The 23,945-nt window shown below is 35.9% G+C and overlaps 1 protein-coding gene across 1 annotated transcript in view; it reads right to left on the bottom strand.

Moving 5' to 3' along the window:
* Positions 1 to 23,945, bottom strand: part of EYS (eyes shut homolog) — a 725,122-nt gene that overhangs the window by 421,491 nt on the left and 279,686 nt on the right. The window contains 4 exon segments of the mRNA XM_053974015.1: positions 5,444 to 5,589; positions 6,150 to 6,257; positions 7,404 to 7,500; positions 15,670 to 15,929. Coding sequence (XP_053829990.1) covers positions 5,444 to 5,589; positions 6,150 to 6,257; positions 7,404 to 7,500; positions 15,670 to 15,929 — 611 coding nt within the window.

Genomic DNA, 23,945 nt, shown 5'->3' with positions numbered 1-23,945 from the left:
TGGCAGTACAAAGCTGTAAAAGCAGCTGGGAAGGTCAAAAAGATGAAGTAAACTTCTCTCCCTTTTAACTGATTAGATTTTGTGGGACTTTTTGTTAGGTGAACCTATTGTATGAAAAGTGAAGCAGTCACATAGATAAGATGAACAGCAGGGCCTGAGGCTGATGATAAGGAAGACGATCTCAAAAGCTGAGTTATTTAAGCCAAGATTTTGACTTCATTTAACATATAACTTAAGTACACACTTAGTCACTTCCAAATGTCAGTTTGTACTCATAGGGAAGATAAGAAATAGAGATCTTTGCTTAACAGAATAACTATTTAAAGCTAAGGAATAATTACTGCTCTGCAGAAATGACTGAATTCAGTGACTGCATGGTACTTAGTGATTTTTTGGCATCTTTTGGATGATAGCCAGTAATTGGCCATTTGAATGAGAATTTTGAATTTGTATAGCTCATTTTAACACACATTCTATTTTAACCTCTGAAATCTTATTTTTGATATTGACTGGAGGTGCGAAAGTGTTGATGGAGGAGCTGCAAGGCACCTTCTGTGAGAAGAGACCAGGAATTGCCTCATGACAGACACAGTTCCCTCTTTTAGTTTATAAACATTCCCCCTTGTTCTATCATTATGTGACATTTAAAAAGTCCCTCTGTGGCTTTCTCGCAGCCACCCTGTACACACTTCAAGACTGCCATAAGGTCTCTCTGGTGCCCTCTCTTCTCCAGGCTTAACAGCCCCAATCTTTTTGGCCTGTCTCCACGGGAGAGGTGTTCCAATCGTCTCACCATTTTTTGTGACCCTCCCCTGGACTTATTCCAAAGGGTCTGTTTTGTTCTTGTGCTGGGACACCTGAGCTAGACACAGGAGCAGGAGCAAAGAAGAGAGGGAAAATCACCTCCCTCAACCTGCTGGCCAGATTGCTTTTGCTGCGGTCCACAATATGGGTGGCTTTCTGGGCTGCAAGTGCACACTGCCATGCCATGCCCGACTCCTTGTCAAACAATAGTTCCAGTTTGGGATTGTCCAGACCCACATGCAAGACCTTGCACTTAGCCTTGTTGAGCTTCATGAGGTTCCCACAGGTCCATCTCTCCAGTGTGGCAAGGGCACTCTGGGTGGCATCCCTTCCCTCCAGTAAATCAGCTGAACCACACAGTTTGGTGTCATGGGCAAACTTACTGAGGGTGCACTCAATGTTACTTTCTGTGTCGCTGACCCATGAGTTTTTTCATCGTTACTTTCTTTTCTTATTCTGTTGATGAAAGGGACTGAAAGAACAGCTGGATGATCAGCTGGCAGCAGGACAAGGTTAACCCAACACATTAAAAAAAAAACCCAAACACTTTAGTGTCTCAAAGAGATCTTAAAATTGTTTTCTTAACCTCAAATAAAGAAAAACAGAAAGTAAAGTCTAAGGAATGATCAAGTCTTTCAATGAAGACAGTCACAATTTGGTAATCCTAGAATCCTTTCAAAGTAAGCAATTAAAAATTAACAAAGGTCTAGAGTCAAAAAACTTGTATTCTTATTAAATCCATTTTACAGCTGAGTTGGTGACCCAGATGCTTATTGTTGTAGGTTGGGTTGATTTAGTCAGGGATTTTATTAATGTTAGTTCAGATTGTTCCTTGTATTGCCCTATTTTCCCCTCGCAGTGGTTTGCTCCAAGTTGTTTACCAGGGAATGTTCCAGCCACTCAGACCTGTCAATCTTCTCACCTCTCCCAGTTTTCTCCTTACATGGTTCTGTCAGTCAGGGGTTGTCACTTCTTGTCGGGGTGTCAATGTGGTAACCACTCCCTGCTTCTTCATGAAAGTTCTGCATCAATCACCCCACCTTAGCACTTCTATTCGTCCCAGAATGCTGTATCCACCTCTGTTATGTTACCATTGGTTGTTATAATCCATACCACTCCCCTATCATTTGTCCCCATTGGGCAAGCCAGGTTTCCACCCCTGTCCACCCACCCCCTACTTAATCTGCTGCAACCCTTTCTCTGGCGGCATTTGCTTTGCATTGCACTGAGAGCGTTTTGCTCTGACCACACATGGGGGAATAAAAGTTCTTAGGGCTCGCAAGTAAAGTGTCCTTCTGTTGTCCCTTCGCCTCCTCTCAGCGTGTGAAGCCACCAAAGCTGCGTTACCCACGCTGCAGCTCTCAGCATTACCAGGGAGGCAGACACCATAACCCTGGAGTGCCCTCTCACGTGAAGGGCACTCGGCCTCTCATAGGCAGTGCTAGCTGGCACTTCTCGACTGCTTGAGGTCATAGCAGGCAGCCGCCGCAGCTTATGGTTTATACTTGAATATAAAATAAATTTTTCATTACCATGAAAATTATTTCACTTGAAGCATGTCTGAATCATCCGGGTTATATTTTGACATCAGATTATTTAGATGGCAAGATTTAGAAAAAGTGATTAACGCCTCAGCCATGAAAGTGACCTTCAGGGCAAGATATCGCAACACATTGTGTTTAAAAAGACATGCCTTTTAAAATGTTATACTGAGCATTTGAAGTGAAACTAATATCAGTGTTTTTGTTATTTTTTTAATATCAAACTCAGTGAAATATTGAGATATATATTTTTTTCTAATTTTATTCTTTACATAATTTTATAGGAGTGCAGATTCAGAATACGTCAGACAGCTTTGCATCAATGAAGATATATCTGTACACCTAGAATATATTTTGCTTCTAGTTTTAATCTGCTGGTTAAATTCCATTAAATTCCACATACAATCATGAAAGTTCTACTTGTTTACAGTGTATATTCAGATTCCCTCACAAAGAACCTTGGTAACTTATCAAGCCAAAATAATTTTTACATACCCTTTGATGTCTTTAGATTATCAACAAATTTCCTGTATTTATAGTAACATTTACAAAATCAAAGGATTCTGGAATCTTGTAGAGAAAAGCAGTCCCTGAGTAAGACATATTTCAAAGACTATCTTAGTGTAAAGAAGACTATGGAAGCACAGTGTTTTCTTATTCAAAATATCTATCCTCTATGCACATCAAATCTCATTGTTGGTACATTACAAAGCAAAAAGTTTAGTTGCTAGTTTCTTTAGATTTGAAGCAACAGTTATTGTTATAAGCAATAATATTCATTACTCCAGCCAATAAATGGCTGTTTAGACAAAACAGGTTTTAGATTCAGTGTCTCACAAGGCATCTTCCATTTTATGCTTTTATATCTAACGCTCTGGTACCACCAACGTACAAGCAACAAGCAGTAACAGCTATGATCTTGAGTAAAGAGCTATTTTACTTAGGACTTTCAGAACTGCTTTATGACATCATTTTACTTCCTATTTTGCTCTAGGAAAAGAACAGTTTCTTACATTCCCAGATCACCAAAGTTTTATTCTCCAAAGTATCTGGTGTAAGGATTTTAACCAGGATGCATTAGTGATATTTAGAGCTTAGAAAAATCATTTCTACTGCCAGTGGAATCATAATAGAATAAACCTGTGTGTTTTTACTCTGAATGTTGATCATCTTTTTTAAGAGTCTATGTGATGTGTAAAGCATTAGCTTTTATATTAGCAGTGTGGATGACATATAATATTTTAATAGTTAACAAATTCTTTCTAAAGTATTTTTGTTAAAAAATTATTTAAAATGAAATAAAATTATAAACAATGTAAAATAAATACAAAATAACATAAATTCATGGAGAAATTAAAATTCTATTTTAAACTTAAATAACTTAAGAATTTAAAATAAGAGATACGTTATATGCCAAAATTTTAGCAGCAACAGAGCAGAGATCAGTATCTAAAGGCTGCCTTCTCTAAGACAGTAAATTACATGATGATCAGAAAAAACATTCAGAATATCTAATAAAAGTTAGTAATTTTAAAATAAGATTTAATAAACCAAATGAAATATATTAACATAATTTGGCCTAAGCAATTCAATGTATTTTAAGTTGTTTCCAATTTTCATTCATTTATAAGTGTATAATATTTTAATAGCTGATGATTAACATTCTCAGTATATTAAAACTTTTTTTTTTTAATTCAACTGATCATTGGGAACAATTCATGCTGTTATCTGTCTTTAAAGGGGCCTGATCTTTGAAAGAAATGTTCTTCCTAAATTGCAGTTAATTGGAAAAAAAGAATCAAAACAAAACCCAGAACAAAACCCAACATCTTATCCTTGTTGGTTAAATATGTTAGCTAAAAGCACTAAAGTCAAACTGCTTTGTCAATAATGAAAAATCAAGACAAAAGCACACATGCAGATTGCTTGTTCCTTTTCAAATTAGAATCTACTAAGTGCTCATGTGCAGGTGTCTTGTCTTTTATAAATATAACGGAATTCTTACAGAAACATGTACATAACGTTTAATACAACTGTTTTAACATTTACTAGTTAGAAAGTGCATCTGCAGCACCACTGTCTAATGAAGAGAAGTTTCTGTGACACTCAAAAAGTACTACTTAGAACACAGGTCATCTGAAGAAAACATTGCACGGGGAGGCTTTAAAAGATTTAGACAAGAAAATTACATTGATTTTTTCATTTTTGCTGAAATATCTAGGATAATTTTGAAGAACAGCGCACAAGTGATATGTGGACTAAGATTTGTCATGAATGGAAGAAGGATATACAGCTACATAGAAATTTCCAAAACTGTACATGTTTTTTGTTCTGTGGAGAATTACATTCCTCTCAGTTCAGTGGATGCAAATTGCATCCTTTTTAATCTCGTACTTTATGTGGTGTTTATCACAGGCTGGAATAGATAGAAAAAAACATTTTATACAGAAAAAATGCAGAAATGATTCAACTTGAGGAAACAACTGTAAATATTTCTGCAGTCATATGATCCCGTGTGTTTCTGCAGTTGTATGATCCCATGTTGATTAAGATGGATCTATCAAAACATTGCGTATGAACTAGTTCAGCAGCACATTGAGCATTTAAATAAAAGTCAACATCATTTTAGGGAAATTTTACTGCATCTCTACCCACTGAATATTTTGTCATGACTCTGTAAAAATGTAAAGATTAGCACTAAAGGCAATGGTGTAGATCAAAAGGGTCAAAAAGTCAAGGTATTTCTGTGGTTTGGTGCAAATTCAAATGACAAGGTAGCATTTTATTGTTTGCAAAATTTACTCTGTATCTATGGTAATAGTTTTTATCCTGGCTGAATTAAAAAGAATACACATTAATTTTCTTTGTACTATATGATAACTCATTTCAACTGAATGTATGTGTGATTAAAGAAATTATAATTCAAGTCTTAATATAAATAATCTTGAGCTACTTCAAAAGAATTAGATAAAATTATTTTTAAGTTAGTACTTATTTATCCTCCAATAAGGAGATTAATTTGTATTCTTGCTATAATATTAAAACCATGTAAAACCAGTGAAATAAGCTTATTGGCTGTAGTAAAGTGTAGATCATACCTGTGAATCCAGGTAGACAGAGACACTGATAGCCTCCAAGCCTGTTGATGCAGCTTCCTCCATGTAAACAAGGCAAAGTTTCGCACTCATTTACATCCATCTCACACAGAGACCCATAGTATCCAGGTGCACAGTTACAAATGAATCTTTCGAAAAGGAAAAATCAGGTATGTCAATGAAAGTAACAGTGGGATCTCTTGCAATAATTTAAAGCCATATGAATCTCCTGATGCTAAGCTGGTGTCCCTAATCCTCATCCATATTAAAATAATGACCAGAGTTTTCTCATTTCCATATTTCTGAAGCAAAGAGGGTGATAATACTTTTTGTTAAATTAATAGAACAATTTGGCACAGTAATTTTAACTGAAGATATAAGGAATGACTTAAGGGCTAATGATCTTCTGGCACAAGTCTCTGAATAACTTGTGAAGTGCTGTTGAACAAACACAGGGTTTGTAGCAATCTAACAAGATCAATTCTCTTCTATTTCAGTCTTTTTCCAAATTAAAAAAAAAAAAGTGAGGAAAAGAACAAGTTGCGCAGAAGACATTTTCCCTTCTATCTTTCTTTAAGGTCACATAAGAAACAAAAAACTGAGTCAGTAGCATTTGCTTACTCCACTTTAACTTGTATGGTGAAGGTCCCATCCAAACCCAGAATTAACATAAGGAAATCAGGGAAACTTGTCATTTAGTAGTAATGACCTGTTTACGAGATCCAGGCAAGTTCCATTGTTCTTGCAGGGTCTTGATAAGCATTCATTAATCTCCACTTCACATAGTGTCCCAGTAAAGCCATGTTGGCAGGAGCACCTAGCAAAAAGAATGTCACTACATTATTTTTAGATCATTACAAAGATTCTGGAAAAATATGGCAGCTGTTAAGAGGTATTAATTAAATAGTACCAAAATCATGTTTGCTTTTTACTAGTAATTGCAAAGGGCAGTACTTTAACAAGCACCAATAAGTAGAGTGTCTGAAGCCAAGCCTTTTGTTATCATTAGCTGAAGGCCACGGGCTTTGTGCTGACCCCAATGTGCAAGGGCTTACTTAGAACTTGCCTTGGCCTGAGCTGCTTTTCACTTGTTTTGACACGTGCCCTGCAGCCAACTGACTGATGCCTCTCATGCTATAGCTTCAGCTCTGGAATAGCATCTTTGGTGAGGGTGTGAGACACCCAGATGACCATGGTGTTACAAATAACAGCCTTTTGTGTTCCACTCCTGAAGGATGGGATGACATCCAGAGGGACCTAGACAACCTTGAGAAGTGGACCCTTGGGAATTACATGAGATTTAACAAGACCAAGTGCGAGGTGCTGCACCTGGGTCAAAACAGCACTGATATCAACACAGGCTAGGGGATGAACAGATTGAGAGTAGCCAGGCTGAGAAGGACTTGGGGGTGCTGGTGAGTGAGAGGCTCCAAGAAGGCCTGAGACTGAAGATGAGAAAAACCCACTGTGAATATCATAGTTCTCCTGATGATGCATCTCCAGATGCCAGTGACCTACAGTAAGACTGCCAGTTAGTTCTTGAAGAAGAACAAAATCACAGGATGAACACAAACATTGTGAGGGTAATCATAATCAAAGAGACATAATTGCAAGATTTCTTATATAGCTATAACTATATTATTCCTAAAGTATTTCTATTGTTTTCAACTCAGATTGTTTGTACTATTGTAACTGGACTGACAACAACTCTGCTTTTTTAAATTAGATCCTTATGATTTTAATTAGCCCTACAATAAATTTTTGGGGTCATACTTATGGTGTATATGTATTAATTTTTGCACATAAGAAGATTTAGACTATAATGCAACTTTCCTACACATTACAACACCCCCCCCTTCCCCTCCGCAAAGGTCAGCAAACATTAGACAGTCAAAGTACAAAAGGAAAAGCTAGATGATAAAAAACAATGTATCATATCTGTCATTCAGGTAATTTTCCTGACCTGTAGTGGTTGACTCCATCCACACAGAGACCTCCATTCTGGCATGGCTGGGAGATGCAGTCATCACTGTTAACTTCGCAGTAAGTACCCTCAAATCCTGAAACACAGATTTCATTAACGGTGAATGAATGAACTCTAGTACTTCATATGAATAAAGGGGTCACAGATTCTCGTGGATGCTTGGTATCTGAGCCCAAGACTAACTCAGACAATGAAAGTGGCTGGCCTGGGAAACGTCAGCTGCACTAAAGCTGTTTAAGAAAAGCCTGAGAGAAGCAGAAGCCATTCCCCATCAGCAATGGCTACCTCTTCTCTTTGGAGCATTTAAGCTTCAGCTCTTTGTCCTTGGAATCTGACTGAGCTGTGTTGCAGCCATGGCCAATGCCTAGCTGTGTAGTATGCTGACTTTGGTCTACAGACAGTCTCCCTGACTTGACTTTGTATCTGCCCCATTCTCTGTAGCCTTGACTGGCCCCCTCTGCTGTTCCTGGACACAGCCACCAGTGCTGCCCTGCCTGCCTCATTCACATACTGTCAGACTTGTGGCTGACTTTTCCTTCTGAAGGAGCCAGCTCACTGCTCACTGACCCTAAGATCAGGACTAAAAGTAGAAGCAACTCTGAAAGAATTGTCTCCAACTATTTTTGTTCCTTAGCTTCAGCAAGTTAATTTCCAGACAGTATATGAAGTCTCAACATACTTTAATGAACCAGAGAGAACAGATTTGGATAGAGCATCTAGATAAATATACTGAGGAAATGCAATCCATTTTAAAGGACTGAAAAGCTTTCTTGGAGAATGTGGGACAAAATCAGAAACTAAAAGCTAATTCACTAATTAATGTATTAGAGAGTAGTGGAAGTTAGAAGACCACATTTATTCAAAGCAGTCAGTAGCTGAGGAAAAAAACCCAACTGGTTTTATATTTAAATGAAGAAAAAATGTAAAATGTGATTAAGGTCTTATCTGCACAGCACATCACTTGCATAATACATTACATTTGCCTGTATAAGTGTTCCAGAATATGTACTAAAATGAAACAAGACACTTTTCAGTGATACATGAACCCTATTTTTGCTCTTAGACAGCATACTACATCTTATAACATTTGCATAAACAGGTGTTCTCCTAAATGTATACTTGTGGTGAAATTCTGTACATACCATGGAGAAACTATAGCTACTCCATCGAATTTTGCACAAATTCAATATATTTATTTTCAGTTGATGGAGAAATTAAACCACTGCAATACAATGCAAACTATTTGCATTGTATGACTAATATGCAAGTGCTGATTGCAGGTTACCTAAAGACCATTAATAGAGTTCACAAAAGTGATTTTGAACATCACTGAGATAAAAAAATTAAATTGAAACAACTTTAAATTTAGCTTTTGGAATTCAGTATATATTGCTATAAATACAGCAAAGGTTCTACTGGATTCTTTATTAAAACAATAAGCAAAAATTGTTAACTTCACTTTTTTAGATACCCGAATAAGAATAATATTTTTTTGTTATGTTTTGTATTTGTGGTTTTCAAAGTACTTAATGAAGGTGAGGAAATCATGAAAGACCACTGCTAGAATAGTATGGATTATTTTTATCTAGAGAAAATCTTGACTGGAAGAAATAAGTGTCCTGGTCAGAGCTGCAGAGAAAGCTGTAGAAAGAAATCTCTGCTGGTACTCCAATATATGATCTAAACATGAGCCCACATCAAAGCAGTTGGTATTTTCTTCTTATCAGGATTATTTCTATAAATTAACTTTTGTGCCTGACTGAAATGAGCTCTTAATATTTGCTGAAGGTTTCACAGCAATGTTACTATAAAGCTGGGAAAATAAAGCCTGGAACATTTCTCAAACTAGCCTTTCAATTATAGTCATATATGCTGTTATGATGTTATTTTTTTTCAGAAATTTATTGAGCATGAAAGGATACCCTCATTTATTTTCTATTTGTATGTTTCACAAAATTAAAACCCAACAACAAAACCAAAACCTAATCAAAGCAAAAAAGTCCAAAACAAACCAGCAAAAAAAAAAAAAAAAACCCACGAATCCTCCTAAAGACCTGTAAAAGAATTGTCATAATAGCAAGAAAAATTCTGTCTCAGTGTACTGTTTTGAAATATATCCCTCAGCACAGAAAAAAATGTATTCTGAATGGTTTAGCTTATTATGTGCAAATGAGCCTGAACCAGAGTGAACCATTCAAATACTTTTCTTATCTGTGGCATGTGTAATCTGCATCTTAATGCTGCTGAACCTTCATCTATTTCTGCCTGTACTTTGATTAAGGGAAAAAGAACGATAAAAGAGCTGTAAAGTAGTACACCACAGACCAAGTTAAGTACAAGGCCTGGTTGTATGAGTAGGCAGAAGTCACTGACACACAAAATATTCAGTTTGATACATGCCATTCAGTACCACTCAGTAAAAGCAGAAAAGATGACAGACAACACATTTCTCTAACTCTGGTTTAATTAGGAATGGAGGGCATACTGAATGTAAGACACTAGGACTCACAGGACTATTTGTAGTCAACTTCCTTATCTGTAATTTCCCTTTTATTTGTAATGTTTGAAATTTCTAAAACTAAAATTGGTTACTGAGTGGAAGGCTGTCAATGGGCAGGGAAAATGGAACTTTACTGAAAAAGACACACTGAAGGTAAACCAATGTAACATTATAAATAACTCACAGATATATAGATATACTTTAGCTTTATAATGCTGTCGCAATTAGTTTAAAACATTTATTTGTGAATGTATTGCATATGTATAGATATATTTGAGGGAGAATCTCAAGTTAATTTTTGTAGTAACATAACATATTCGAGGCTTTCAGAAATTAACAGATGAAAAACAATTGAAAGTTATTACAGTTCTTTGTGTTAGAAAATAGTGTTATTTTTCTCTATTTTTAATTGTTCAGGTGGCATGAAAGTAACTTAATGATATGAGGTCTAGAAACATCTGAAAAGCTGTTACTTAAGATGAGACAGATGCTGTTTTTACTTCTGTTTCTCTGAAACATAGGAAATCCTGCATTTCTCAACTCTGTCTATGGGCCTTCTGGGAGCTTCAAAGTGATGGAATATGCAGAATATAGAAGCTAAATATCTGCTGTCACAATTATGGTCATTTTCATCTCCTTATTCCATTGCAGAGAAATATTATGGAATTGACCTCTGCAGGTAACAGGATTCTAACGGGATTCTTTTGCCATAAGCTAATCACATTAGTATCATATATGTTTGTCTCCTTACCATGAACTATTTATGAACCAATGTTTGCAAACAGCAGAATTATCATAGCAGTCCCATACTTAATTAGGTTGTTCAGCATAACATAAGTAGGTACATGAATCAAAATCAAAGGTGTGTAAAATATTAGGCACTGTAAAAAGGTTATTTCCCTCTGTAAATTATGTATGTGTGTATCTGAAAAAGAAACTGGCACTGAAGGGCTCAGAAATCTGACAATGGCAAACTCCAACTTAAACAACTTGTTTTTCACCATCCGTTTATTATTTCTGCTTGGTATTATAAATTTTGTACATTATGATAATTGACACTTAGCCTTGTTTCAGGCATCAGCTGAAAAATATTTTGCCTCGGTTCAAATTTCTAGCTATAAGATGCTATAGACCAAATAAAAATGATCACTAGTATTGTAGGTTGGGTTGATTTAGTCAGGTGTTTTATTAATGTTAGTTAGGTTTGTTCCTTGTATTTCCCTATTTTTCCCTCACAGTGGTTTGCTCCAAGTTGTTTACCCGAGAGCTCCCGCCACTTGGATCCCCAGTTACCTGTCAACTTCTCACCTCTCCCTGTTTTCTCTTTGTTTGGTTCTGTCAGTCAGGGGTTGTCACTCCCTGTTGAGTGTCAATCCTGTAACCACCCCCAGCTTCTTCATGAAAGTTCTGTATCAATCACCCCACCTTAGCCTTTCTATTCGTCCCAGGACTCTGTACCCACCTCTGTTATGTTACCATTGGTTGTTATAATCAATGTCCTCTCTCTATTGTTTCTCCCCATTGGGTGAGCCAGGTTTCCACCCCTGTCCGCCCACCCCCTACTTAATCTGCTGCCATCCTTTGTTCTCCGGCATTTTGCATTGCATCGCTCTGAGAGCATTTTGTTCTGACCACGCATGGGGGAATAAAAGTTCTTAGGGCTCACAAACAAAGTGTCCTTCTCTTGTCTCTTAGTCTCCTTTCAGCGTGTGAAGCTACCAAAGCTGTGTTACCCACGCCACAGCACTCAGCACTATCAGGTTGGCAGACACTATTACCCCTGGAGTGCCCGCACACGTTGCGACCACCCGGCCTCACACAGGCAGTGCCAGCCGGCGCTTCTCGACTGCTTGAGGTCGTGGCAGGTAGCCACCGCACACTAGCATCTAGAACAAAGAGTAGGCGTCATATTGAGAGGAGACTGATAAAAGAGGTGAAAAAGTCCAGGGAAAATCTGTTTAAAACAAGAACTTCAGAAATTACCTTGAAGCATCAAGAATGTATTGATTTTAGAAAGGACAAAGTAAAAACAGAATGCTTAATTCCAGTAAAAACTGTTGCTATTGTTACTCTTTAGAGATGAGTAATTTTCATAGATTTCCGTGGAACAATAGACATAATTTCACTACACACTAAAACTGATGGCTTTAACCTTAAGCCCCATGCATAAACCAGTTTTTCAACTTTCTCAGTTTCTAGCTTTGTATCTTTCAAGCTGCAATGAGGACAAATAAGATGACAAAGTTTTTGTGTACTTGTGTGCCATAATGACATATGTTGCTGCTCCTTCTTCTTTTTACTCCTCTCTAAAACTGTGTGCTTCCCAGAGCAATAAAATAATAATAAAAAAAAAATTAAAAATCTTTAAAGCAATAATGAAGCAGCAAGAGGCAACTGGTCAAGAATTCAGCCTACCTACCACCTGAAAGATTTTTCCTAAGCTGCTTAAATTGTCAGACGCAGAGTGACATAAATATTTCTATAACATTAGCCATTTGACTTTGTGTGTCTGCTTTTGCATGAAATGAAGTACATCAGAAAATAATACCTCCTTAATGTAATACTGTGGACATCCACATCCACAATCCAGACATTTCCAGTTTATTTCTTTCAACAATATATACATTATTATTTTGATCAAATTTCCTTTCTACCATAACTTATTAAGATGTTACTGAGTTAACACAAATGCTGGCCAAATTATCCATATTTCTGAAAAGAGTAGGTAAAGCTTTGATATGAACTGTCTATATGTATGCAATACTTAATGTATAATATGTAGCATTTCCTGATAATTCTTCAATCAAAACCTAACATGTATATGGAAAATTGTTTTCATGGTAATAAGGAGGCTGCATTAACAGGTTATCTCATGTGTATTACTTGGACTAATGAAGGAAGTTCTACATCTAATTTTAAAGAGAGATTAATTTCTACCTTCTATGAAGCAGGAATTCTAGGAACCATTTTAATTCAGCATTCTTGCCCTTCCTTTCCTCTCTTTATGTCAGCAACAACTCTATCTGCCTTTCCTACTAGCTTGCCTTGCTACTATACCAATATCTACTAATAGTTCTAATAAAAGAATAAATCACAGTTAAAAAAGATCTAATTAGAAAACACTAGATACTTTCTGGCCTGTAGTTTATGGTTGAAAATTATTTTTTTATCTTGTTATTTTCTGCAATATTTATGCACTTATAATTATGCAGGTTTCACATCTTTTGAAAACTGTTACATATTATTTCCCTTTTCATCATTAATTAAATTTGTTCATCAGTCCCAGCCAGACAGCTGATCTTGCACTCAGTAGTTGTATGTCCTCTCATAGTTTTCCTTGATTTTGAATGCATTTTTTCTGCCTTTTTTTTTTTTTTGTCTTGGAACACAATTGTTCTCAGAAAGTGTCACTATTTTTACCAAACTGTCCTATCTTTCTTTCAGGTTGCTTCTAAAAAACTAAGTTTTGTGCTTGCCATTATGTAGAAGAGCATGGTCTAATGCCTATACTGTTGTATATTTATCCTCTATTTTACTTATATATGCAGTTGAATTGCTTTTTGGATCTTTCTCATGTAGCCCTTTGGGGAATTTACAAATAGTAGCCAAGGCTCAGCTACGAATATTTCAACATTATTTAAATTCTATAGTTTTGCTTACATGTCCTGCCTTGTTTTTCTGTTACACTAAATTTTCAGATCTATTATTAAGATTAATTCTAAGAATGCAATTCTCTAATACTGGAAAGGCATACTGATAAATTAGGCAATAAAAATTCCGCTATTTGCCCTAAGTTTTCCATTCCTCCTGTTTTCTTTGCATTTAGTATGTATTATTTAAGAAGATTCATTGCTGGCTATATGATTAACAGCTTAAACCCGTATGTCCTCCCAACTGTCTTGATCAAACCCGTGCTTACCAATTACTGGCAAAGTATTTGAGAGGGTTTTTCTGCACATCTCTTGGGAAACTTGTTCTACAACAGTGATTCCTAAGCTTTTGCAATAATGGCCCTCCTTACAACATTTTTGCAGCCTTGAATATACCATTGTGCAATTGTGGAGATCATAATTTTTTAAACTGCTTAACCTGCTTGTGTGGACAATTTAACTTCAAGTCATGGTCTAACACTGTTCCATGATCTATGATATCCATATATAGTATATACAAATACTATAATCTATCTCCTTGAAGGAAGAGAACCTCTGTATCTAGGGAAAACAACTCAAGAGGAAGTTTTACATTAATTGTATTTATAGGAATTTTAGAACTCCTTACAGCAAAATCAGACAACTACAGTTCCCCAATGTACATATGGGAACAAAGATGCAGCTTTGTTTTATACTAAAGCTAATCATGACTTCATCACCTTCCTACGAATTTGCTGTGGTAATTCTGTCCTAAACTAACATCTTAAATCAACTTTGATTCTGTCCAATTAATATTCTATCAGCTTTTATCTTCTCTGACCTAGCCAATGTATATTCTGTTTTTCTTCTAAATATGTACCACTGATAGTGGTATAATTTATGATCTTGTTGTTCCCATCTCAGTTATGGTGTTCTATAGATAGTTGTTAAAATTTGGTAAGCACTGCTACATTTTGTGATTCCTGTTATACCAGACTCAAACTTTCTAATGACCGGACTGTTAGCTACTGGCAAGTTTAATCCACATGCCATTTTCTACTACGTCAGTGCCTTGGAGTAATCTACCTATGTTTTTGAAAAACAGGTTTCCTTAAAGATGCTTCACTAAGCAACTTGCATACCTCCCCAGTGACGTTTAGGGTTTTTATCTCAGCAGCTTGTGGTAACCTTTACCTTAATAGTAAAAAACCCAAGATACTATATACTCCTCATTTCCAGATATTATATCCATATTTTTGCAGCTTAGTAAATGACAAATAATAGTATTGCCACGTAACACTGCAGTTATCTGCTATCCTTTGTCCATAAGACACCCCTACCTTTATAGGCATAGCAGTGAAGATTTCAAAATCCTGCTCCAATTCCAGTTTCAGTAATTGTACTACCCCGCTACTTAAATTTTCTAACTTTTCAGTACAGTTGTTAATTAGTTAATGTATTCTTCAATTCCTACATGGAAGTGTATAGCAATGTTCTGCACAGTTATACTGTTGCTCCATTCCACCTTAGCAGTTCTTGTACATTGAGGGTGAGATTGTGTCTTTTAAGCCATGGCCCAGGGAAGCTGTCAGCACCTGCTGTGATTTGGTTTGTTGTGCATACAGGGAGAAACCCACTATATCCATTAAGCAAGGAAAGATTACTTCCCTGGTGTGCCAGGCCTTCCTGACAGCTCAGCAGGAAAAGAAACCATTTCCAACTTACTCCAATTTTTCTACTTTCACCAATTTGCTTACATTTTTTCTAAATCTTCCTGTCTGTTTTGTCAATTTAGTTTGTCTTTGCTGGCCAGATGCATGTCTATCTCTATGTCATTATAACAATTGACTGAGAAATACTGATTCAGAGTCCTGAATCTAAGCCACCATAGATTTAGTAAGTTTTGTAAAATAAGAAATTTATAATAAGTAAACTGACAGTTATCTTTCCAGTCTTTTAACACAACTGATAGACCTGCTGCAATTCATTATGGTTTTATGTTCTTTGAAACGTATTCTTTTCTACTTACATTAAAGATAACAACAAATATAACATATATTTGCAATTTTCCGGAGCACTACAGAAAATTGAAGAAATTAAGTATTCCAGTTCTCACCTGTTTTGCAAATGCACATTGGATTTCCATCTACTTGTGCCAAGCAGGTTGAATTGTTTATACATGGATTGTAAGGCAGCTCACAGGGACTGAAGCGCTGGTGGCAGAAGTCACCAGTATAAAATGGAGGACAAATGCATACAAACTGCCCCGGCTTCACAGATTCAAAACAGGTGGCTCCATTCAAGCATGGTTCAGATTCACATTCATTTATATCTTCACTGCAGTCTGGACCTCTCCACCCTGCTGTACAGGTGCATCTGCAGGGATGAAAAAAAAAGAAAAAGAGCACTGATTTGGCAGAATAAAAATTAACAGCTTGGCCCAATTACTTCCAACTCTTTCTATTATAAAAGCAACAAAAAAGCAAAATTAAAAGCAAAATCAATAATACATTTCTGTGTCTAGCTTTTCTTTTCCTGACAATTGTATCAGAATGTGTCATGAATAAAAGTTATATTCAGGTTATTGTCCCAGAATTTATCTGAGCAAAAGCAAAAGGACTTAGAACTTCTAAGTCACAGCATCACTTGGAGAACCATCTGGTTTAGGAAATGCAGACAAAATCATGTTTAGATGATTTTTAAGATGAAACAAGAACACAAATTATCAAACATGAAAAGTACATTATTTAAGTGTTAAGGATTAGAAGGACTTCTTTTCATATGTGTGAAACTAGTAAGTACACCAATGTTTGGGGTGAAATGTATCAGGTAGCATACCCAGTATGTTTAAGAAAGTAGGAATCATGAAGGATCCTAATTTCATTGTGTTCTTTCTCTTTTTTGAATGCTTTTTTGAAGATCTGTTAGTGATAACACAGAAGAGAAAACTTTGACTAAAATCTAAATTACATCTGATTGTAAGGAACCTTTCTTCATGAACTAGATAAATATCTTTTTCTATTCACAATATAGATATGATATGGTTCTGTAAATTCAAAGGAAATAATTTTCTAATGTTTTCAGAGCTTGCAGAGACAAATTTCTTCACTAGCTGCAATAAAAGAGGCCTCTATGTACTTTAAGAGTCATACATTCCTGTTACTTTCACTGTAAATAAAATTGAATTTAATTTTATTTTTGCAGCTATTTGGCAGGACAAGAGACAATATGAAAGATGAACTATTCCAGTTCTTGTCTACTTTGATCAATATTGATTTCAGGTATTAAACCATTCAAATATATCTTTATAGTTATAATTTGATAAAAGAAATTGTTCTTAAATAACAAACATTTAATGGAGAATCTATTATGTAGTTCTGTTCTGTAAGACACAGGTATTGCTTGCCACATGAAAGGCAAATTTGCCCCCTTAAAAAAACCCAGTCTTTTCTTTCAGATTTTTTGTGTTCTATGTTATTTAGTTGTTGGATACAATTACCATGTCACATGAAATTAAATGGATATTACAAAGTATTTTTATTTATAATTTTAAAAGCTTGAGTATTTTAGCATTAAGGATTCAAAAATTAGGTATTTGTCTCATGTTAAAAACTGATAGTCGTTACTATCAAAAAGCATTCAGACATTCTTAAAATAACTGACAAAATCACATTTCAGGACTCACCATTTATGATACTTAAAGCATACTTTTGGAAATATGGTTAAAAATAAATATTTTTGTTATTCTCTGCTTATGCACGACAAACATACCTGCTTTTGCTATACATGGGAGAATGCATTTATTATCTAGAAGCAACATCCACTGAATAACACTGCATGCCCAATCAGTGCTTTACTGACTTTTCTCTTAAGTAGTCAATATATAAAAGCATCAGACTCTTACAAATTAACCATCTCAAATGTCTCATACTGAACAGAGAACACTCTGACCCAACAGATGTTAATTGTTTTACAGCTGCTCTTTTTTCTTGACTTCTTTTATGAAGTTGTGAATAAATTACTACTGATGCACTACTACAAATTGGTGTGTAGCACTTGGCTATGCTCCATTTTTAGCTTAAAAAGCTCATTAAGTGGAGAGCCTTTCACTTTGTATTAGGAGAACATGGTTCAGTTCTGACCTGGTGCGACTTAATGGACATAACTGAGGTGCAGAGGAGCAAATATTAAACACGTTTCATTCCCCTTTTTTTTTCCTTAATGAGTTTTATAACTGCCTTTGAGTTATCAAAACTATTCTGTATGACTACAGGGAACACCAGGTCACTGAAACACAGCAGTTATCTACACTGCACAACTAGCCAGTCCTACCCAGGCTTCATGCCAGCTATCAGCTGAGATGCAACAGTCAATATTAATGCAAAGGAGACAATTAATAACAGAGCTTTTTGCACTCCTTTCTGTGTAGTGACTTATTAAAAAAAGTCACTAGAATCCTCATTAAATGTGAAAAAAAAATTACATCGAAGCATCTGAGGCATCCTGAGGCCCAGTTTTAAGAATCAAGACAAAATTTTGTGTTAATGAGAACTGTTATTTAAAAAAAGGTAAGGAGGTGGTAGGACTATTAAAAGCAAATTATAGATTAAGCTATTATAGCTGTTATTCTTGGAAATTAACTGATCAAAAGGCAAAAATCCAAACACTTTTTCAAAATGACTAATTTTTTTCACTTAATTAGAAAAATCAAGGTAATTTCTGGAATTCTCGGGGGGGGGGGAAGGGCTGATATATGCTTTTAAGAGTCCATATAAAGATAGTCAAAGCTGAATTTCTTTCTATTGTTTTACCATCTTGCCAACATCAATATTTTTCTTTCCAATAATCAAATCCAAACACACCCATTGATATTAGAAAACCAAATCATGACTCTTTTATGTAAACTATTCATTTTAATAATATAAGCCCCATTAACTGCTTAGATTGTGACATGTGTAGAATTCCTCCAACACATATAAACCAGCTTCCATAAGTATTATCTCTTTATTTTCCATACATCTCTCCATAAATTGAAAAGCTTTCCATAGAAAAACAACCAAAAGGAGATGGCAATGAAAAAACAGATTGTATTAATGGTTTTATATTTTACCACCTGTATTAACATTAAAGTCAGAATTAAAAATTGCAAGCTATAGTCATGAATTGTATCCAGAGAAGTAGTGTTAATGTAATAAGTTCCTCTGTCTCCATATGATGAGTTAAGTATTAAATTTGGTTCTTACTTGCTTAAAGACTCCCTTTCTACTTCTCACATTCCAGTGGAATATATAGGTGTCACCTGCCTTATATCCTACATTAAAGGTTTTAAGGAATTAAACCACAAGGGAAGAGTCTTAAGAATACCTGAATTGTTGACTTTGGAAAAAAGTTTCTGAGGTTCATCTAGACTGCCCTGCTCAAAATAGGTACAGGTAGAGTTTTCTCAGGTCTGTGTCCTGCCTGGTTTTGAGTATCTCAAAGATGGAGACCTCTCTGGGAAATCTATTCCAGCACCTGACCACCCTCACATTAAAAAAAAAGGACTATTTTTTTATCTTCATGTGGAATTTCATGTAGTTTATATTCTGCCCACTACATATTTTCCTGTCACTGGATACCCCTGAGAAGAGTCTGCCTCCTTTTTTCTTGCTCTCTTTTATCAATTATTTGTACATTTGGCAGGAGCTTCTCTGGGCCAAAACCATTTTTTTCAGCATGCCAGCTGCAGAGGCAGTCTCTCCTGAATCTTAAGAGTTCTAAAGTGGCTGTATATCAATTAGAAAATCATATTGGTGGGTTTATTCCAACCTAGCTCAGCTAGAAGCTCTGGAAAAATGCCAAAGCTTAACAAAAGGACATGGTGTGACTCTTGGAGATGGTCCTGTGCAGGGGCAGGAGTTGGACATGATGATCCTCGTTGGTCCCTTCCAACTCAGCATATTCTGTGATAAGCAGTAATGTAGATTAATATTCCAGAGTAGAACAAATTTCAGAAGAAGCCATTTTTTTTTCTTTTAGACCTCTTTATTTACACCAGAAAAACACAAGAAACTGGTCTTTTTAGTCTTCTGTATAAAAAAACATTTCAGAAAATATCAATCAGAGCACTTACCTTTGCCACAGATAAAGGTGGTTTTGCAGAAAAGATTGCAATATTTAAGAAGCACCAGAACTGCTTTTTCCTCAGTGGTACAGTCAAAGCAACAGGAATCCTAAACTGAACCCTCATCTACAGTGTGCCCATCATTCAACTGCCTCTTTGACAGATTCTTGATGAGAAATGGCAAGACATTCAGTGAACTTTAGGTCAGCATGTTAGCCATACAATACATGCAACAATGGGCAATTCTACAGTAAGGATTTATGTTGTTTAGTGCATTCAATCAAATCAACTAACAGCCTGAGAAACCACAGTGCTCAGTGACAAATTTATTCCTTGTAAGCTAGAGGCTGTTGGATCATCTGAAGTAGTGAAATAAGAGCTTACTTTCAATACATGCGCAGCTTGAAATTTAGGGCACCATCACACACCACAAAGCTCCAAGGACATACACTTCCAGTCACTACAAAGGCTTCAAACACTCATGTTTCTGTCTCTTCTTTCTTCTACAAACATGTTTTTTTCTTTCATACTCTGAAAGTTTAATATGTTCTTTGTTCCACAGACAGCTACCAGACTTCTTTCACCAGCTTCAACCTGAAAAAGCTGTCACAAGTTTATCTCTGAAGTTCTTCTTGTGCTCCTAGTTCTCGACTCTCATATGCCACCCCGAGATGATCTCCTCAATTTTTACCTATGTCTCTCCTCCTCTCCCCTAAATTCATTTGAGCCTGCCTTTAAAATCATCACCATAATTAATTCCCTACTGTATTCCTAGAGCTCTCCATTTGTAGCCAATCAAATGTGACACCAATTTACTAATTAGAGAAGGCGTTAACCTGGCCTGTAGTGCTTATGCTCTGATGGAATTAACAATCTTGAGGGGTATAGGACAAAAATGGACTAGGCAGGACCCTGAATTTTAGGAGAGGAAACTTTCAGTTGATTAGCAGTTTAGATTAGATTTCAGTATTTGGGTCCATGGGATCCCCTAGGAAACTGCCTTCAGGGAAAGGCGATCTGAACAGAGTTCTTTAAGGACTTTTTTTTTTTTAGAGCACAGTTCTTGATTTCCCCAGGTAAGAAATCAGGTAAAGAAGGCAGAAGACCAGCATGCCCTTAATAAGAATCTCCTGGGTAAACTGAAGTGTTAGAAGGAAATGCACAGGCAAGGAATAAGGGACATATCTCCTGGGGAGAATATGGGATGTCATCTGGGTATGTAGTAGTGACATTAGGAAAGCTAAGGCCCATTTGGAGCTTAATTTGGCAAGAGCTGCAAAGAATAAAAAGGGATTTACAGGTATGTTTGCCACAAAAGTAAGGTTAAAGAAAACATACTGCTGCAATAAATAAGACAGGAGAACTGGCAACAATCAGCAGAGAGAAGATACTCAACATTTTTATTTGCCTCAGTTTTTATTGTTAATCTCACTTCACACCTCTCTGAAGCTCATGCCAGGTACTAGGGGACTGAAGTACTTCCCATTTTAGAAGGTCAGGTTTGAGGAACCTGAATATACCTAAGTGCATGGAATTCCATGAGATGCACCCCAGGGTCCTGAGGGAATTGGTTGATGTAGCTCTCTCCAAAGGATTAATCAGTAATTAACCAAAGATCAGTTTTTCCATCACAGAGTAAATTGATAGGTAAACATAAATTGCAAAAATTATACTTCAAAGAAGGTCCACCTGCCTTTATCCACTGTTAGAATAATGAAGCTAAAATTAGGGAAAAAACATTGTTATCTTTGTCATACACACACCTGCCATTTTTTAATTTAACTGAGGTGTAGATATTGGCTTATGGGAAGTATATACACTACCTACACAAGCTGAATTTGAAGTGGTGGCTAAGAAAACATAGACTAAGTACTTGGGGAATGGTACCAGGTAATAACAGACATGCATGGATATTGGCCCCAAACTGGAGAAAAATTATTTGGGAGGTATATTGTTGGGAAGAGAGATAAAAAGATTAAGTTTCTGCTACTCTATTAATATTGTCTAAGTGTGTCTTTTGCATGTTTGATGCATACAGAAAGCCTTCAAAGGGCTTATGTAGTTTTCATTCCCTTCCAGTTCAATTGCTTCAGACTTTTAATCATTGTTCTTTTTTTTTTATTTTAAAGATAACTTTCTTTGTTCTGTATACTTTCCTCCCATAATTCTCTGCTCATATTCTTCCCTTTGTTAACAGTAACTAAAATTTATTCCTGATATTCTGTGTATTCAGGAACATTACACTACAAAAAAAAAAAAAAAACCCAAACAAACATATTTTAGAGGAACAGATAGAGAAAGTTGTATTTGTTTGTTTTCCATATATTTCTTCCTTAATTCTCCATTTGAAGCTATGAGTTCACACAATCACAAGGTAACATTCAGCTCAATGAGACAGCAAACTATATTTCAGCTTCTGCTTTAAGCTCTATTTCAGCTGAAATGCACACATTTCTGTTTCAGGAAACAGAATTTTACATGCTACACAGGATATTTATACTTTCAACTCCCTTTTTTTCTTCATGCTGCTGTTTTCTTTTTTCTGTTTTCCTGAACCAGAATATAAGATACATCTTATATCAGGCTGGATGCAACTTTCAGGCTACTGGACCCCAGAGATGAGGTACACATTCATTTTATTTTTGGATCAAACTCTTTCCTTATTTATCTAAATAACAGCAATTCGTCCTATCTACAAGGCCAGATGAATTTACATTGTTATCTGTTTCAGCTGGTAAACATTAAAATAATTAAAAATCACTAGTTCAGCTGTCTCATTTGAATGAGTGTTTGTGCTTTAAAAGCATAAGTGCTGAATACTTTGATACTTTTAATTAAGAAAGACAACAAAACAAGTAAAAACATTAATAAGCAAAACTGAAGATTATTGCTGTCATATGGGAGGATCACTTGAGTCATATGGCCCTGAACCAGAAAATAAAACATGGTGTGGTATCAACAGTCTAGTTCATAGACCATTATGGGGAAAAACATTGTTGAAGTTCCTTCCCATTAGTCTTGCCTACTTAAATTCCTATTTTAGAAGCAGTAGAAATTAATTTAAAAATACAAAAAAATTACTCCAGTGTTTGGGTGCATTTTTTACTCTTGTTTTACAGTTTTGGTTATTATCTAAGGTGTTAGAAAAACTGTTTATCATGTACAACTTTTTTAAAATAAATTAAAATAGTATTTAAGAGTACTGAATCATCCCTTAAAATTTAGGAACTTCCATCTCCGAAACTTACCATGATGTACAAAAAGGATGTCATAGTAATATGAAAATTTTGGGATGCAGTTTAGCAAGTTATCACACAGCACAGGGTGAAGAGAAAGAAAAGACTGTTTAAATTTGTGTTCTGTGTGTCAAACAATTTTCTGAGTAGCAGCATTAATTTCTTGAATTACGGCAGACCCCCACGGAGAATGTTTATGCATTTTGGCATGTGAAGCTGCTCTTTGAGTAACATCCTCTATTAACTTAACCCACAATAGACTTCCTTCTGCTCCTGATGAAATGCAAAGGGAAAAGGACGTAAATGCCTTTTTATCTTACCATCTCTGGTCACTAACATCAAGAGTTGCATTCTTTGCCTGTGTACCTTTCATTCCTCACTGGAACAACAACCAGTACAGCAGCAACAAGGTAATTCAAGATTTCACCATACAATCTGAGAGAAAATATATAATTTGCAGACTTTTTAACAGGCAGCACCTCTCCAAAGATGTGTCAAGGAGAAAACCCTTAATTTGAAAAACCGAGAATCAATAAATCAATGCTACCATGAAAAGTAAGTAGTAAATGATATGCCTCCAATATCTTGGGTGCTACTGATTCACTTTGGTAGAATAAAAAAGAGAAGTATTATTTCATTCTTTCAAGAATCAGAGGGAATCAGTTGTAATGTGGCTTCCAAGAGTTACAGCAAATTAATGTGTTAGACTCAGATGTTGAATAAATCAGCTATCAGGATGACTCTACATCTTTCAAGGATTTTGAATAAAAGGTTTCCATCTCCCCAGTTGCCTGTTTGCTTGTGCTCTGCTCTCTTAATTTAATGCCGGTCTTTGATGACAACTGGGTTTATTGCTGCACCTGTGGAAACTGGTATCTTCAGCACTATTTCCCCTTAGAAATCTCTTCCTCTACTCAAGATTGCTGTGTAAAGAGCCTAGTTGTTATGGAAAGCAGCTCAATGCCTTTCCTCGGTTTTTATTGCTCTGATATTTTCTGAGAGTTACAGGTAACTCTTACAGCATTTTAGTATTGATTTTGAGACAAGTCCTTT

The sequence above is a fragment of the Vidua macroura genome, chromosome 3, assembly GCF_024509145.1.
Source record: "Vidua macroura isolate BioBank_ID:100142 chromosome 3, ASM2450914v1, whole genome shotgun sequence".
NCBI lineage: Eukaryota > Metazoa > Chordata > Aves > Passeriformes > Viduidae > Vidua > Vidua macroura.
The sequence above is the reverse complement of the archived record's forward strand: the minus strand, read 5'-3'. Positions and strand labels throughout refer to the sequence as shown.